The sequence below is a fragment of the Microtus oregoni genome, unplaced genomic scaffold, assembly GCF_018167655.1.
Source record: "Microtus oregoni isolate MIOR12 unplaced genomic scaffold, Mior012 000046F_ref0000063, whole genome shotgun sequence".
Taxonomy (NCBI): domain Eukaryota; kingdom Metazoa; phylum Chordata; class Mammalia; order Rodentia; family Cricetidae; genus Microtus; species Microtus oregoni.
Genome location: NW_024543220.1, coordinates 12,015,269 through 12,027,936, shown reverse-complemented (window position 1 = coordinate 12,027,936; position 12,668 = coordinate 12,015,269). Strand labels below are relative to the sequence as shown.

At 52.4% G+C, this 12,668-nt stretch overlaps 2 protein-coding genes across 2 annotated transcripts; both read left to right on the top strand.

The window, feature by feature from the left end:
* Nucleotides 1-3,692: 3,692 nt before the first annotated feature.
* On the top strand, nucleotides 3,693-3,935 carry Smim40 (small integral membrane protein 40). Its single transcript, XM_041634588.1, has one exon. The coding sequence runs from the start codon at nucleotides 3,693-3,695 to the stop codon at nucleotides 3,933-3,935; it is 243 nt and encodes an 80-aa protein (XP_041490522.1).
* A 3,497-nt stretch (nucleotides 3,936-7,432) lies between these two features.
* Daxx (death domain associated protein) lies at nucleotides 7,433-12,485 on the top strand. Its single transcript, XM_041634433.1, has 8 exons — nucleotides 7,433-7,571; nucleotides 8,540-8,762; nucleotides 9,015-9,846; nucleotides 9,926-10,137; nucleotides 10,330-10,519; nucleotides 10,645-11,086; nucleotides 11,217-11,418; nucleotides 12,235-12,485. The coding sequence occupies exons 2-8, from the start codon at nucleotides 8,556-8,558 to the stop codon at nucleotides 12,292-12,294; spliced, it is 2,145 nt and encodes a 714-aa protein (XP_041490367.1). The 5' UTR covers nucleotides 7,433-7,571; nucleotides 8,540-8,555; the 3' UTR covers nucleotides 12,295-12,485.
* Nucleotides 12,486-12,668: the final 183 nt, after the last annotated feature.

Below are 12,668 nucleotides of genomic sequence, written 5' to 3'. Positions count from 1 at the left end.
TTGAGACAAGATCCCCAGTGTCCCAGGCTGACCTTGAATTTCTTCCTGGTGGCTCCCCAGTTCTCCAGGGTTGGGATCCATGGACCTCCCCCTCCCCCCAGCTGATTTCTTGCAAAGTATTAAATCCAGGGCTTTCTGGAAAACAACCCAAATTCATTACATGTTTAAGGGATGAACTACTAGACAACAGAACAACTATCATTTGAAAAATATCTGTAGCTCTTGTTCCAAGAAATAAAACTGAAAGTACCACACTTCCCTGAATACTTAATCCCAATGCTCAGGAGGCAGAGGGATTGCTCTGAATTAAATAAAGCACAGAAGTCTTTGTGCGCACAGATAAGCACCAGGGACCCCGGAATGTTAAAGTGCACACGGTTCTGTGAAATACCTGTGTCTGCCCAGAAGTCTGCAGTGGACTGTCCTCTGGCCTAGTACACTTGGCGCTGTATGCGTGACTAAAGATCTTTCTGGCACCGGATCCTCCACAGACCCTTATCTTAAATTTATTTATTTAATTTTTTTTTTGGTTTTTTCGAGACAGGGTTTCTCTGTGGCTTTGGAGCCTGTCCTGGAACTAGCTCTGTAGACCAGGCTGGTCTCGAACTCACAGAGATCCGTCTTTAAATTTATTTTTCTAAGTCAATCTACAGAACCTGATTTTACAAAGAGTTTCAATATTTCTTTCTATTTGGTTACTTTGTTTCTCAAGGGGATGTATGTAGCTTTGTTGTGAAAGTGGGACTGAGCTAATTATCACCAGGATAATGTTCACCAAACTGGGCTCTGCTTAAATATGCAGGAAATAAACCACTCCAGGAGTTTGAACAACATCTGCCACGGGGTTGTATTCAGCCGAACTGCCTTCTTGCCTCACGAGGGTTGTTTCTCTGCCACGGTGAAAGCCGGAAGCATGGGCTGCGTGGTGAGCACAAGGCCAGCCTCTGAAGCTATGGAGAAACCCTGTCTCGAGACAAATACAAACACAAACAAAAGAGAAAAGAGAAAAAGAGGAAGGAGATACAACCCAGAAATCAGAATTTACAGCCGGGCGATGGTGGCGCACACCTTTAATCCCAGCTATCGGGAGGCAGAGGCAGGTGTATCTCTGTGAGTTCAAGACCAGCCTGGTCTACAGAGCTAGTTCCAGGACAGGCTCCAAAGCCACAGAGAAACCCTGTTTTGAAAAAGCAAAAAAAAAAAAAAAAAAAAGCCGGGCGGTGGTGGCGCAAGCCTTTAATCCCAGCACTCGGGAGGCAGAGGCAGGCGGATCTCTGTGAGTTCGAGACCAGCCTGGTCTACAGAGCTAGTTCCAGGACAGGCTCCAAAGCCACAGAGAAACCCTGTCTCGAAAAACCAAAAAAAAAAAAAAAGAAAAAGAAAAAGAAAAAAAAAAGAAATCAGAACTTAAAATTAGGTTCGTTTAGATTCTAGCTGGGCAGTGGGGACACACGCTTTAACCCCAGCACTTGGGAGGCAGAGGCAGGCCGATCTCTGTGAGTTCAAGGCCAGCCTGGTCTACAGGAGAGCCAGGACAGGAATAAGGAGAAACCCTGTCTTGAAAACCAAAAGAAAACGAAAAAGAAAACCAAAACAAAACATCGAGAACACATTTCGATTCTGCACACGCTGATCTTCACTTCCACACAGACCCGCCTGCCTCTGCCTCTCAGTGCTGAGCTTAGCGGTGGGTGCCACCATGCCACCATGCGGGGCACCTTCCCATCAGTTTAACGAGTGGGACTACGGGGTGCCCTGGACAGGGTTTAAGACGATAAAATCAAACCAGGGCCCACTAGGATTGCACAGAGGTTCCAGGAGAGACCCCGAAAACTACGGAGAAAGTCAAGTCCTTCCAAGCTGCTGACCGTGCTGGAAACCTCGCTCAGCTGAGAGACCCTGACCAGCCTCCTGGCACAGGGCACCTTTCTTGACCCATGTCCCCATAACTCCCTCTTATCTTACCTCAGACCTACCCTGCTTCCTCAGTCTTGGGCATGAGACTAAAACGTGAGCCCTCGGATGGATGCTTGGTGCCTCTACTGTCCTTGGTGGCCATCTTCTCCGTGCCAGAGGGCTCCCCTGTAAGTCCTCCCACTAGCTGCACTCACAGGCTCCAAAGACAAGCTTCATAAGGATCTGTTTAGAATCCAACACAAACGTCCCTCCTCCTTTGGTGGCCCAAGACTCATCATCAGACCAATCACAGCTCCTCTTACAAACATCTTTAGTGTGTTCAAGTCTAATTAAAATCCCCGCTCCCGCCCCCCACAGGACCAGAAGTCAGGGGGCTCATTTGTTTGTTTGCTTTTAGGATTTCTTATCTTATTTTCTTTCTTTCTTTTTTTTTTTTTTTTTGGTTTTTTCGAGACAGGGTTTCTCTGTGGCTTTGGAGCCTGTTCTGGAACTAGCTCTTGTAGACCAGGCTGGTCTGGAACTCACAGAGGCCTGCCTCTGCCTCCCGAGTGCTGGGATTAAAGGCGTGTGCTACCTTCGCCGGGCTCTTATCTTATTTTCATTTAATTACTTAGATGGTTTGCTGTTTTATTTTGTTTTGAGACTATGCAAACATACTCACCTTAGACGTTAGCAATCCTGACCCTCCTGCGGCAGCATCCTGCAGGCTGGGATTTCAGGCACCGCTCAATCGCCTTAGGTTTCAGTTTCCCAATCTGAGGGCCACCCACAGAAACCGGGCAGGAGGAAACCAGCCTGCTTGGATTAGAGACACCCTTCCTTCACCCTTCTCCTGGTTAGAAGAGGCCACACCCATCCAACCTGTTGTCACAGCTGCTGGCTCCTCCACCCTGAGACCCTAGACTGAGGCTTGGACATAGGGGCCAGGATGCCAGTCCATTCCGGTTTAAGTGTCTGTAACGGCTCTTCAGTTTCCGAGGCAGAGTTACATACGGTAAAGCTGGACAGGACTTAGTGACCATAGAGTGTGACATCAGGCTAGGGAGACAGCTAGCTCAGCAGGCAAAAGTGCTTTTCGTCTCAGCCTGATTCCGAGTACGATCCCTGGACCCCGGGAACGGTGGAGTGAGAGAGCGTGCTCACGCAGCGATCCCTGGACCCCGGGAACGGTGGAGTGAGAGAGCATGCTCACGCAGTAAAACTTAAACCCGGCGGTAGTGGTGCACGTCTTTAATCCCAGCACTCGGGAGGCAGAGGCAGGCAGAGCTCTGTGAGTTCGAGGCCAGCCTGGTCTACAGCGCTAGTTCCAGGACAGGCTCCAAAGCTACAGAGAAACCCTGTCTCAAAAAAAAAAAAAAAAAAAAAAAACTTATAAAGAAATAAAAAATTGCCCCAAACTCAAAAACCTTTCTCTCCTTTCTTTTTTTTATATTTATTTATTTATTTATTTATTTATTTATTTATTATTTATACAATATTCTGTCTGTGTGTATGTCTGCAGGCCAGAAGAGGGCACCAGACCTCATTACAGATGGTTGTGAGCCACCATGTGGTTGCTGGGAATTGAACTCAGAACCCCTGGAAGAGCAGGCAATGCTCTTAACCACTGAGCCATTTCTCCAGTCCCCCTTTCTCTCCTTTCTACCTGAGTTCTGGAATTAGGGTCAAAGGCATCAGGTACGGGGTCATCATAGCCACGCCCTTTAATCCTGGCAGTGCTGAGCCAGGCCTTCTGAACGGGCACCGAGCCAGCCAGCTGTCTCGCAGTGGTGAAGATGGCAGAGGAAGAGGGCAGTGTGGAGGAGGGGGATGTGTTCCTAGCTTTCGCCCAGGGTCCCACTCCTCCTAGGGGGCCCCTGAGGCGTGCTCTGGACAAGATCTTTCTCACCTTCCTGGTCCTCTTCCTGACTCTGCTGATGCTGGAGGCTGCTTACAAGCTGCTGTGGCCCCTGCCATGGGCGACGTTTCGGGACTGGCTCCTGCAGACACCCGAGAAGGAAGGGGCGCTGGAACTCTGAGTGTCTCCCTGTAGACACGGTGTCCTTGCGACTGAGGTGAGAAAAGGAGACTTCAGAGGGATTGGGGTGGGAGGGATAGCTTAGGCCAGCACTCTAAGTTCCTTTCTGTTTATGCTCACGTGGGTGGTGGCTCTGGCTGTGTGCACACGGGCGCCCAGTGGCTAGAGGGTGTTGGATCCCCTGGGGCTGGAGTTACAGGATGCTGTAAGTGGGTCCTGGGACCCAAACTCATGTCCTCTGCCACCCCCCCCACCTTTAACTTCAGATACACATACAATGTATATTGATCATATTCATTTCTCAGACATCCCCCTCCAACTCCTCCAGGATCCCCCTCCCTCCCTATAAGTTTTATTTATTTATTTATTTATTTGGTTTTTCGAGACAGGATTTCTCTGTGGCTTTGGAGCCTGTCCTGGAACTAGCTCTGTAGACCAGGCTGGTCTCGAACTCACAGAGATCCGCCTGCCTCTGCCTCCCGAGTGCTGGGATTAAAGGCGTGTGCCACCATTGCCCGGCTCCCTATAAGTTTTAAAAAATTAACTTTTTAGTCAGTGTACAAGTGATGGGTTGTTTCATTGTGATATTGGCACATACATCATTGTGTTACCTGCCTCCTCCATGCTGTTCTGCTGCCCACCCTTGCTGGCCCCCCAGGGTCTTGAGCTGCTTCTTGTCACCTGTATCCCATCTCCCTCTCTTGAGTCACCCTCTCGACTGCTTCTCCCCTTCCAATCTACACATATGAGCTTACACACGAACAAACACACACAAGCATACACACACACATGAACACACACACAAGCATACATACACAAGCACACACATGAACACACACACAAGCATACACACACATGAACACACACAGCATATACACACAAATGAACACACACACAAGCATACACACACACGAACACACACAAGCATACAGATACATGAACATACACACAAGCATACACACACGAACACACACAAGCATACACACACATGAACACACACAGCATATACACACAAATGAACACACACACACAGCAGACACATGAACACACACACAAGCACACACACAGATGAACACACACACATCCCTCTGTATACATACGGTATATAAAGTTTAAATCCAGATTCCCACATATGAGAGAATAAAAGGGATAATCTATTCTTTTGAATATAGCTTAATTTTCTTGAGTGATCTCCATTTCCTCTGCTTTCCTGCAAATGTCACATTTTCTTCACGGCTGAATAAGACCCCAGTGTATGTGTGTGTACCACAGTTCTTTGTCTGTTGATGGACATTTAGGTCGCATCCATCTTCCGGCTTTTGGGAGCGCTACAGCAATAAACATGGACGTGCAGGTGTCTCTGTGGTGTTCTGACTTAGGCTTCTTCAACCACTGCTTCGGGATTGAGACAGCGGGACAAGTTTGGTCTCAGGCCGTGCATAAGTCCAGAAGTGATCATCTTGGCCCACCTCAAACTGGGCTATAGAAGGGTTTCTGGCAGACAGATAAAAGTCAGAATTCCTCAAGAATTTGTGAAACAGGTTCCTGTCTGCAAAGAGGACTGATTTCCCTTGCCTCTGGAAGAAGGGACAGATGGCTCTCCATTGACATGTGTGCATGGTGCCTCTCGGCCTACCAGAACCCACGCTAGCCCCCAGGTTCCTACAGTCCTCATCCATAAATACCTGTTATCTCTTTCAAAGCCCCAATTACTAACATCCTGGCCCCTCTCACCTCTTCCCTAAACTTCCAGACCCGCTCCAGCTCTGGAATTTCCCTTCCCCCAACTGCTCCATCTTCTTCTGGTCTTCGTGAGCATCAGACACACGGGGGTGTATATACATACATGCAGGCGAAACACGCGCAGTTCTGAGTAGCTGCAATTATTGCAAGAACAGAAGTGTGCAAACAGCGCAAACCCATGTTTGTATTATTCCTATGTACTTTATCCTGCGGTTTTCACCTCCATTACTCCCTCACACCCCCCCTTCACTCCCATGGAAGATGTTTCCCCACGGTCCTGGGCTTTCCTTCCTTCCATCCCGTCTTCTTCCACGTCCCCTCAGCCTAGGACTTGCCGTCAGCTTGCTTAGTTACTAATTTAAAAATATTCATTTTACTTTGTGCGTACGGATGTTCTGCCTGCCTGCACGTATGTTCATCACGAGCATGCCTATTGGATGGCTGGGAACGGGGTTACAGGTGATTGAATCTTTATGTAGGTCCTGAGAACCTGCGAGAGCAACCTCTTATCACCTTCTCAGGCCACTGCACTCACACACAGACATAAGACAGAAAATAAACAATTATGAAAAGATGGGGAACCTTCATTTCAGGAATCCACTCAGGAAAACCCATTTTGAGAAACCCAAGGGTATGGAAATAAATTAAATCCTTCATTATCTTTAGAGTTCCGTTAACTATTGAAGAACTTTTCTGTTTCCCAATTTAAATGCCATAAGCTCAGAGGGCCGGACAGGAAGCTAGGTGGGGTGTTTTATTTTTTTATTATTTTTTTTATTGAGTTTGAGGTTCGGGTCCTCTGCGAACCACTGGGCTTCTCGGTTCCGCGAATAGGCAAGATGTCCACCACCTGAGGAACGTGGAAGGCGGCAGAGGGGCGACCTTAGCACCAGGGGTGTTAACTTGCGCCCTCCTCACCAGCATAGCTGCGGGCTTCGCCTCGCTAGTCGGCGGGCGTCACAGCGGGTCTCCCGCCCCTCTTTTCTCCGCAGCTCCGGGAGGAGACGCCCCGAGGGATTTTATGAGCCTCTTTTCATCTTCCGCGCTCCCAGCGGCCGTTTACGCGGCTTCTCCGCCAACCCGCGCCAGGTTGTCCCGCGCCCCGCTTCAGGCCCTGCGAACCCCACCGTGAAGCACAGCCTTCTGGTCAGCATGACCCCCGGAGAAACAGAGGGCCGGGCGCCACGTCGGTGGTGCCGCGTGGGCAGCGCTCACCGACGGCAATAATAACAATAACTCACTCGCGCGGCGTGCTGTGCTCATTCCGTCCGCCCCTGACCGCCTCCATCTGCGCGGCGCCTCGGGAAGGGACGGGAACCCGGGGCCCGAGAGAGAGCACGGTAGCGAGTGTCAGGCTTACACTAACCCAGCACAGGCAAAAAAATTTATTCCGTTCCCTGGGGCCGTGCACAGCTGTGGAGAGAGCCCAGCTCCTTAGGTACCGTGCGGGGTTTCCTTCCCCTTCTAGGAGCAGGGGTTAGCTCTTACCCGCCCTCGACCAGATCGCGTCGGGGAGGTCTGACTGGTCCGGGGGACTCGGCAGGCACCAGGTGCAGAGAGCTCCACGCCTTCCCGGAGGAGGGTTGTGCAGGCCAGGCCAGTGCCGTACGGCAACATGGCGTGCCCCGTACCGGAGTACCAAAGCCCCGCCCCCCTGAGCGTCTGAGCACTGGGAGCGGCGTCCTAGGTGGGCGGGTCACGTGACGCTTCCGGCTAACAAGAGGACTGGGTGCCGTACAGCAACATGGCCGCCCGCAGGTGCTGCTGGCGGAAACTCTACGGCTTCCGGTCCATAGTGGGGCCTACGGTGGGGGTTGGGCGAAAGGAAGGCGGAGGGAACCATGCGAGGTTCTGTGATCCGCGGTGAGGGGATCCTCGAGGGACCGTTTCAGAGGTGGGGGCCGGGCCGTGCGCGGAGCGGGGCTGGCGGGGCAGGAGTGGCGAGGGCGAGGGATCGGCCGGACCTGAGTGCCGAGCCTAGAGGGGCAAGCTGTATGGTACCTTGCCAGCCCCGAGGAGGAGTGAGGCGGCCTAGGGCTGAATTGGGGGAGGGGGCACTTGGCGGGAAGCTGATCCAGGAGACTGGCCCCACCTGCGGCTGGGAGCCCAGGTTATCAGGAGTGTCCGGTGGTGAGCTCGCTGTCGGTTGAGTAAGAGAATGGGGCGGGGGGGGGGGGGACCGGGGTGCGGTGAGAGGCAGGGGACTTAAGGTGGAAATCTCCAGCCTAAAGTCCCGGTTTGAGGAATCCCAGTGGAAGATGGAACATGGACAGAGCTGTAGGAGGGGAGAGGGGACTGATTGGGCTTCACCTGGCAGTCAAGAGTTGGAGTTAGGGAAAAACTCGCAGAAGCCAGGCGGTGGTGGCGCACGCCTTTAATCCCAGCACTCGGGAGGCAGAAGGGGGATCTTTGTCAGTTCAAGGCCAGCCTGGTCTACAGAGCGAGTTCCAGGACAGCCAGGCCTACTCAGAGAATCCTTGTCCTGAAAAACAAAAAGGAAAAACTCGGAGTGAGACGTTTTTGTGTTTGAGGGCGGAGGTGGCACCGACGGGGATTTCATTTTTGTGGACAGAGTCAGGGAAACTCAGAGGCCAGCGTGGGACCTTTTACTGGAATGGGGAGTAAGAAAGAACTTTCCAGCTGACAGAGAGGGGAAAACACAACTGAGAGACCGGAAATTGGGGGGTGGAGTTCAGGGTGGGGATTTAAGGTTATATGGGAGGTTTGCCCCAGAACTGCTTTAAACTGGTAGTTGTCGAAGACAGTTGGGGGTACGTGATGGGGCGGGTCCCTGCAGGAGGTGCTCCTCCTGTGGCCCCTTCCCTTCCAGAACTCTGACCTTCCCAACCCTTCCCTCCTTAGGGGGATTTGATCCCCCATGGCCGCCGCTGACAGTGTCATAGTGCTGGACGATGATGATGAGGATGAAGCAGCTGCACAGCCGGGGCCCTCCCACCTGCCCTCCAATCCTGTCTCACCAGGGCCAGAAGCCTCTGGTCCCTCTGAGTCCCATGGGGATGGAGGAAGCAGTCAGTCAGGTGGCAGAAAGTGCTACAAGCTGGAGAATGAGAGGCTGTTTGAAGAGGTAAGCTTCTGAGAAGTCTCCTTTTGTTTTTGAGACAGGGTCTCTGTGGCCCTGGCTGCCTGGAACTGTCTAGGTGAGGCTGGCCTTGAACACTTGCTTCTTGACAGCTGGGATTAAATGTGTGAACCTCTATGACCTGCTAGGGAAGATGGAAGGGGAAGGGGATTGGATTGGCTATTGTTCTGGCTTTCCCACTAATTCCATTTTTTTTTATGCCTTCCTTGTCTCCCACCGTTCCCATGAACTCTCCAGTTCCTTGAACTGTGTAAGATGCAGACAGCGGACCACCCTGAGGTGGTCCCGTTCCTCTACAAAGTGCAGCAGCGTGCCCAGTCTCTGTTTCTGGCCTCTGCAGAGTTCTGCAACATCCTGTCCCGGGTTCTGTCTCGGGCTCGGAACCGGCCAGCTAAGCTCTATGTCTACATTAACGAGCTCTGCACTATTCTTAAGGCGCACTCAAGCAAGAAGAAACTGAACTTGGCTTGTGCAGCCTCAGCGCCCAGCGAATCCTCTGGTGATAACCCTCCCTCTGCTCCCTCCTCTGACCTGACAACTGCTGAGAACACTGCCTCTGAGGCCTCAAGGACCCGTGGTTCCCGGAGGCAGATCCAGCGCCTGGAGCAGCTGCTGGCACTGTATGTGGCAGAGATACGGCGGCTGCAGGAGAAGGAGCTGGATCTCTCAGAACTGGATGACCCAGACTCCACGTATATGCAGGAGGCCCGCTTGAAGCGGAAACTGATCCGCCTCTTTGGGAGGCTGTGTGAGTTGAAGGGCTGCTCTTCTCTGACTGGCCGGGTCATAGAGCAGCGAATCCCTTACCGCGGCACCCGCTACCCAGAGGTCAACAGGCGCATCGAGCGGCTCATCAACAAGCCAGGGCCGGATGCCTTTCCCGACTATGGAGATGTGCTGAGGGCTGTGGAGAGGGCAGCGACCAGGCACAATCTGGGCCTTCCCCGGCAGCAGCTCCAGGTCATGGCTCAGGATGCCTTCCGGGATGTGGGTGTCAGGTTACAGGAGCGCAGGCACCTTGACCTCATCTACAACTTTGGCTGCCATCTCACAGATGACTACAGGCCAGGTAGGAAGCCACTGGGATGCCTCCTAAGGGTCCGTTAGGTCACAGAGGCTGCACGCTCTGACCCCGCTTTCTCACACAGGCATTGACCCTGCACTGTCAGATCCCACGTTGGCTCGCCGCCTTCGGGAAAATCGGACGTTGGCCATGAACCGGCTGGATGAGGTCATCTCCAAATATGCAGTGATGCAGGACCGAAGCGAGGAGGACGAGAGACAGAAGAGAAGAGCTCGGCTCCTGGGCACCTCTTCCCGGTCTCCAGGCTCCCCCAAAGCCTGCTTGGATTCTGGTGAGGTATGGAAGGGTCAGCACCTGTCAGATCTTGTCTTCACCCTGCCCTGGCCAACAGGGCTTCCAGAGGGCTCATGGAGCAGTGTGTGGAAGCATGGGAAGAACCAAGTCCTCCCTCGGGGGTGGGGATTTGTGGCCTGCCTCCCTAGAGTTCTGGAAAAAGGGATTCCTTACAGAGACTCCTTTGTTCCCCAGGGTCCTAGTGGACTGGCGTCCCAGGAGTGCTCTACTACCTCCAGAGCTGAGGAGACTGATGAGGAGGAAGAGGATGAGGAAAGTGAGGAGGAGGAGGAGGAAGAGGAGGAAGAGGCCACTGAAGATGAAGATGAGGATCTAGAAGAGTTGCAGGAAGATCAGGGGACTGATGAAGAAGAGGAAGGAGGAGGTACATGTGTAAGCAGAACAGCTCTCTGGGTCAGTTCTGCTCTGTTGGGCCGCCACCCCCCACCCCCCAGCTCCGTTGCACACACACCCCTGCCCCAGTCCTCAGGCCACCCCTCTCTTTTCCAGATAATGAAGGAGATGGCCCCAGGTCCCCATCTGAACCAATGAAAGAGCTCAGGTCTCCTGCTGAGCAGAGGAACAAAGGACTTAGAGGGTCAGCAGCATCAGCTTCGCCCCTGGGAGAATCCCCAGACCCTCCCAGCGTGGATGCAGAAAGCAGTGGGGAACAGCTCCTGGAAGAAGAGAGTCCTGGCTCCCGGCTTTTTGAGCTAGAGATTGAAGCCTTGCCTGAGGATGCCACCCCATCCCCTGAGGAAGGGGACATTTCCTTTTCCAGGAAACAGTCAGAAGACTCCCTCCCCCCCATCTTGGAAAATGGGGCAGATGTGGTTACCTCTACATCCTTCAATGGGCGTGTCTCTTCTCACACTTGGCAAGATTCCAGTCCCCCTTGCAAGAGATCTCGGAAGGAGAAGAAGCAACTGGGATCTGGACCATTAGAAGACAGGTAACAGCAGGCGGAGGAAGAAGGAAGGCAAGGAGCTGGGGCTTTCTGATAGCAGACCCAGTTCACACTGGGCCCTCTGCAGCGCAGGTCCCTTCCCATCTGTTCATTAATTCATTCTCTTTACCCTTAGCTACCTAGAGAAGCAAACAGCTCAGCAGGGAAATGGGAAGAGCGAATGGACCCCCTTGGCCTCCCTGGCTCCTGTTGCTGATTCCTCCACAAGGGTGGACTCTCCCAGCCATGGCCTGGTGACCAGCTCCCTCTGCAGCCCCTTCCCATCCCTGAGAGCCCAAACTCCTCAGCCTCCATTTCCCCGACCTTGTATTTATAAGGTAAGCTGGGGCTGCTGTGTCCCCCCGAGAATTCATTTCTTACTGTCCCTTGCCTCTCTGTGGGTGCTGCACCTGCCGCCTCCATTTCCCTGTCCTGTGTGTGCGTCTCTGTGTTTAGGTTTATTTTGCACAGCATAGTGTCTCATGCCTGTAACCCCAGCACTTAGGAGGCAGAGACAGGCAGATTTCTTAAGTTCAAGGCCAACTGTCTTGTCTACATAGTGAGTGAGTTCCAGGCCAGTCAAGGTTACATACCCTTGTTTCCCCCCACTTCGAGACAGGGTTTCTTTGTGGGTTTGGAACTTGTCCTGGAACTCACTCTGAAGATCAGGCTGACCTTCACAGAGATCCGCAAGTCTCTGCCTCCTGAGTGCTGGGATTAAAGGCCTGTGCCACCATGCCTTGTGAGACCCCTGTTTTAAACAAAACGAAACAAAAAAACTGGTTTACTATATGTGAAAAGATGCTTTCTCTGCTTGTATGTCTGTGCACCACATTTGTGCCTGCTGCCCACGGAGGCCAGAAGAGGGCATCTGGTCCTCAAGAACTGGAGTTATGAAAGGCCGAGAGCTGCCATGGGAGTCTGGTACCAAACCCAAGGTTCTCTGCAGAGCAGCTGGGTTGTCTTTCCAGCCCTCCTTCCTAGTTCTGTTTTGTTTTTGAGACAGGGTCTTTTCTATGTAGCTCTGGCTGTCCTGGAACTCTGTAGACCAGGTTGGCCCCAAACTCAGATCAGCCTGCCTCTTTCCCATGTGCCACCACACTGTCTTGACCTTCCTAGTTTTTAATCTAACTCCTTCCTCCTGACTTCTGCAGACGAGTGTGGCCACGCAGTGCGATCCCGAAGAGATCATCGTGCTGTCAGACTCGGATTAGCAGCCTCCCTCCTGCGCTCCTGTCTCCGGAATGTTTTGGATGGCTGTTGGAAGTTGGCGAGAGGCAGATGACTGAGCAAAGGATGGACTGAGCTCCTCCCCTTTTGGTGGTGTTTCTTTTGAGAAAAACATCAGATGCTTTAAGTTTTACACAGACACATTAATAAACAATGAATTTCTTTTCTTACTGTATTCTTGTCTTTACCTTGTTTTTCTGCTGCGACAGCTGTCGCCTGGTTCTTGGTTAGGTCCGAGTCTGCCCTTACTAGCCTGGCCCTGGGACACCTTCTCGGGCGCCCTCATCACCCTTCCTTGAGCCTTCCCTTAGGCGCTTGAGAAGATTGGCGCTTCCTAAGCCGCCTTACTTTCTCACTT

Coding starts and splice junctions, on each gene's coding strand:
- Daxx (XM_041634433.1), top strand. CDS start 8,556: ATGGCCGCCGCTGACAGTGTCATAGTGCTGGACGATGATGATGAGGAT. Junction 8,763..9,014: donor ATGAGAGGCTGTTTGAAGAG/GTAAGCTTCTGA, acceptor TGAACTCTCCAG/TTCCTTGAACTGTGTAAGAT. Junction 9,847..9,925: donor CACAGATGACTACAGGCCAG/GTAGGAAGCCAC, acceptor TTTCTCACACAG/GCATTGACCCTGCACTGTCA.
- Smim40 (XM_041634588.1), top strand. CDS start 3,693: ATGGCAGAGGAAGAGGGCAGTGTGGAGGAGGGGGATGTGTTCCTAGCT.